The sequence below is a fragment of the Dipodomys ordii genome, unplaced genomic scaffold (assembly GCF_000151885.1).
Source record: "Dipodomys ordii isolate 6190 unplaced genomic scaffold, Dord_2.0 Scaffold130, whole genome shotgun sequence".
Lineage (NCBI taxonomy): Eukaryota > Metazoa > Chordata > Mammalia > Rodentia > Heteromyidae > Dipodomys > Dipodomys ordii.
Window position 1 is genome coordinate 5,718,159 of NW_012267346.1, and position 3,833 is coordinate 5,721,991.

A 3,833-nucleotide genomic window follows, 5' to 3' on the forward strand; every position below is an offset into this window, starting at 1 on the left:
ATAGTTTACTATGCTTGAAAAGCAATTATTCAGTTAAGAGTACTTTAATTAAGACAGATATAGCAAGAAGTGTGGTGTTACAGTGTCGTGTTCTTGAATCCACAGACTAACTTCTCAACTGTAGTTCACTTGGTATTGCTATTGCTGTGTGTATCCTGCTGTGGGTATTTTACTTGTCTTCTCATATTGGAATGGAGGGTGACCTTTCTGAGGGCCCCCCTTGTCTACCCTCTTCTAGGTTTTTAGTAAGATGATGGCAGACGGAACGACAGCAGATGGATTTGAGCTGAACTAGAATATGTTTTTGTTCTTTTCCTAGGAAATTACTCTTCAGCAAATAATGTCCAAGATTGCCAATGTGAAAAAGGATATGATTATTTTGGAAAAGAGTGAGTTTTCAGCCCTCAGAGCAGAAAATGAGGTAAAACTACAGAGCACTCAAAAGATTGCTTTAAAGACATTGAGCTCCATGTACATAGAAGCACACAAGTAAATGTCCCCATGGAGAATTTTTATGTACACTGCTGATCAGGTCAGGACACATGAGTGCTAGCCCCCAGAGGTCTACTTGGGTGTTTTCTAGTCCCTCCTCCCAAAGGAAGCCACCATGGACTAGTTTGGCCTCTTCTGGAGTTTTACTAATGGAAGTGAATGGTGTGCCTTGTAGCAAGAGATCTTCCTTTTTCATTGTCTGGTGTAACACTCCTGTGCTGCAGCCTTCCCCTGGGATGTGTGTTGCAGTTGTTCCCAGTTTCAGCTTGTTATAGAAAGGTGGTGCTACAGAATATCCTTTTCTGTCTTTTTAAGTACTCTCCTTGCATCTCATTCTTGTCTTCAGCCTTATTTAGCGTCCCAAAGGGAACTGTTTATTGGATGTTGAACTCTCAAAGTCACCTTTGAAATCAGCCAGTTAAGGACAGTGTTAGTTGAAAGAAAAACTCAAGGGTGAAAGAAAGCAGGTTCACTGAAGGGGCAGTGTGTTAATCACTTTAGGTAATCTTCAAGATGGAATTAAAACTAATCTTATGGTCTTCCTGTGCATTGTACAGCTATCATTAGCGTTGTGTTCTGAATATAGTCAGGTTTGTGGTAAGGGAAGAAGGTGAAAATCTTGTGCATAAGTTAATATTGTAATATTTGCTTATTGCCAAGTTTTCTATTTTTTCCTCTTTCTAAATATATGTTTAATTTCTTTTTAAATGTATTTTCAGAAAATAAAACTTGAGCTACATCAGCTAAAACAACAAGTAATGGTAAGATTCTCCTTCTTGTTTGCAAGTTTGTTTGTAATTACAGAAACTAATAAAATAGTGTCATGTTCTTAAAAACCTAATTCTATGTGAAATGATTGTATAACATGCCTCAGAAGCACACATTGGAACACAGCCAATAAGTAAATGACCAATGTCTATCCAAATGCATTAAGAAAATAGTGTTCTAGGAGGAGTGATGTCCTTCCCCCCCCCCCTCCTTCCTCCCTAGGGTCTTACTGTGTAGACCAAGCTGGCCTCAAACTCATGATCCTTTTGCCTCAGTCTCCCAAATGTTGGGTTACGGGTGTGTACCAGTAGGCCTGGCTAAATTATTTTTAAATTAATACTGTTCTAAAGTAGCCAAATAGAGACTTACTGTAGAGGATTGTATATAGTTTTTCCATATTTACCAGGCCAGCAGTTTTGTTTCTTTTGTTTTCTTTTGTTAAGCCCCAGTACTGGGGCTTAATCTCAGGGCCTGAGTATTGTCCCTGAGCTTCTTTTGCTCAAGGATAGCTCTCTACCACTTGAGCCGGAGCTTCACTTCCAGCTTTTTTGGTAGTTAATTGGAGATAAGAGTCTCACAGGCTTTCCCACTGAGGCTGTCTTCAAACCTTGATCCTCACATTTTAGCCTCCCTGTAACTAGGTTTACAAGTGTGAGACACCCGCACCTGGCTTGACTTTTTTTTTAAGTAGAAAGGACATTGATGTTATAAAATACATTGATGAGCTTGAAGTAAATAATTTTATTTAAACCAGAAGTTAATATTTGAGCCCATCTTTGCTTTCCAGGTGGTCTTAGGAACTGCTTTATTCATAAATTCCTCAAGGGAGATTATATGGGAGAATCTTGAGGTTGAAAGCAATAATTCTCTGTCTAGTCCAGACTGAGCACCAAAGGGGAGGCCCAGAGACAGAGTTGGCTTCAGTTTTACTTTATCCCCAGCCCCCGACATCAGGCCCCAGCCCTATTTCCTTCCCTAGACTGGCTCCCTTAGAGAGAGGCAGCAAGGGGTCCTAGGCTTCTTGGATTTCTTTTCTTTCTTTTTTTTTTTGCCAGTCCTGAGGCTTGAACTCAGGGCCTGGGCACTGTCCCTGAGCTTCTTTTTGCTCAAGGCTAGCACTCTACCACTTGAGCCACAACACCACTTCCAGCTTTTTCTGTTTATGTGGCACTGAGGAATCAAACCCAGGGCTTCACGCTTGTTAGGCAAGCACTCTACCACCAAGCCAGCCACATTCCTAGCCCCTTGGATTTCTTACTCAGGATTTCTCTTTGTCTTTGTCATTTGCCCTCTGACCAGGATGAAGTAATCAAAGTGCGCACAGATACCAAGTTAGATTTCAACCTAGAAAAAAGCAGAGTGAAAGAATTGGTAAGTGCCTTTATTAGCAGTAGATTGTGAATTGATTTCTTCTCAGGATGGAATGGTTGGTTATAAATACTATTAGTTAACCATTTATTGATATTAGACACAATTTAAAAGTCTTAATTCTGTTTTGGATTAGGGTTTGAATTTGATCCTTCAAATGTAACATTAAAATTAAATTTTTGTTTAATTCAAGAAGGCTCCGTTCTTGTTCTTGGCATAATAAGAAATAGGCCATTTGGAGCAGTTTTCATCAGTACCAGCTGGATACACCAGTGGGAAAGAGTGCTTGTACCTGTTCATTGTTGTGTCATTTCTCACAATTTGCCGTAGTCAAAGTGTGCCAAATGATAATGAAGATAAAGCTGAAGCTCAGCCAAGTATGTAATTGTATTGGGACCTGCTGTGGACTTGAAAAGTTACATTTAGTGTCATTATGCAAAATAATTATTACTGTCCATGTTACCCCTCTTTGTAGTCTGATGGTACTTTTCAATCGTGAAGATTAACCAGGTAGCATTTTAAACACTTAGTGACAATCAGCACATGTCTAGTATATAGAAGACAAATCCTTCGCTTTCTCCACAGGAAAACTTGTGTTTATATGATTTGTGAAGATAATTATGTGTCTGTAACTAACAAAACTGGGAAGAAATACATCTAGGAGACTGGGAAGTAGAGGAAGTACATGTAGAGTAAAGCCAGTGATGTTCTGTGGTTTGCCAGCCTACCTGGGAACGTGCTCATATAATCGCACATGTAGATTGCTCTGTAGGACACATTGTACAGCTTTGGGGGTGGGAGGGGGGGCGGTAACAGGTAATGAGGAGGACGACTTCTCATTTTCCTGGACAATAAATAATATAAATTTATTTTAAATTAGTTTCAGCAAGCACAAGGATCTAATGTGGTCTCACCATCATTCGGGGGGGGGGGATGCGGGGTGGAGAGAGAATAGTAATATCACATAGAAATTGCTTTGGGAGCTAGATCCACAGAGGTGTTACTTTAAAAACCATAGAAAGTGGGGTTGGGAAGTTGGCTCAGTGGTAGAGCACTTGCCTTGCATGCATGAGGCCCTGGGTTCAATTCCTCAGCACCACATAAGCAGAAAAAAAGCCGGAAGTGGTGCTGTGGCTCAAGTGGTAGAGCACTAGCCTTGAGCTGAAGAGCTGAGGGACAGCGCCCAGGCCCAGAGTTCAGGCCCC

General features: G+C 40.7%; 1 protein-coding gene across 1 annotated transcript in view; it reads left to right on the forward strand.

Annotated features, from left to right (window-relative positions):
* The window catches only part of Mcur1 (mitochondrial calcium uniporter regulator 1), a 30,813-nt gene that overhangs the window by 22,263 nt on the left and 4,717 nt on the right, over positions 1 to 3,833 (forward strand). The window contains exons 4-6 of the mRNA XM_013030420.1: positions 320 to 421; positions 1,212 to 1,253; positions 2,560 to 2,631. Coding sequence (XP_012885874.1) covers positions 320 to 421; positions 1,212 to 1,253; positions 2,560 to 2,631 — 216 coding nt within the window. The remainder of the gene's footprint in view (positions 1 to 319; positions 422 to 1,211; positions 1,254 to 2,559; positions 2,632 to 3,833) is intronic.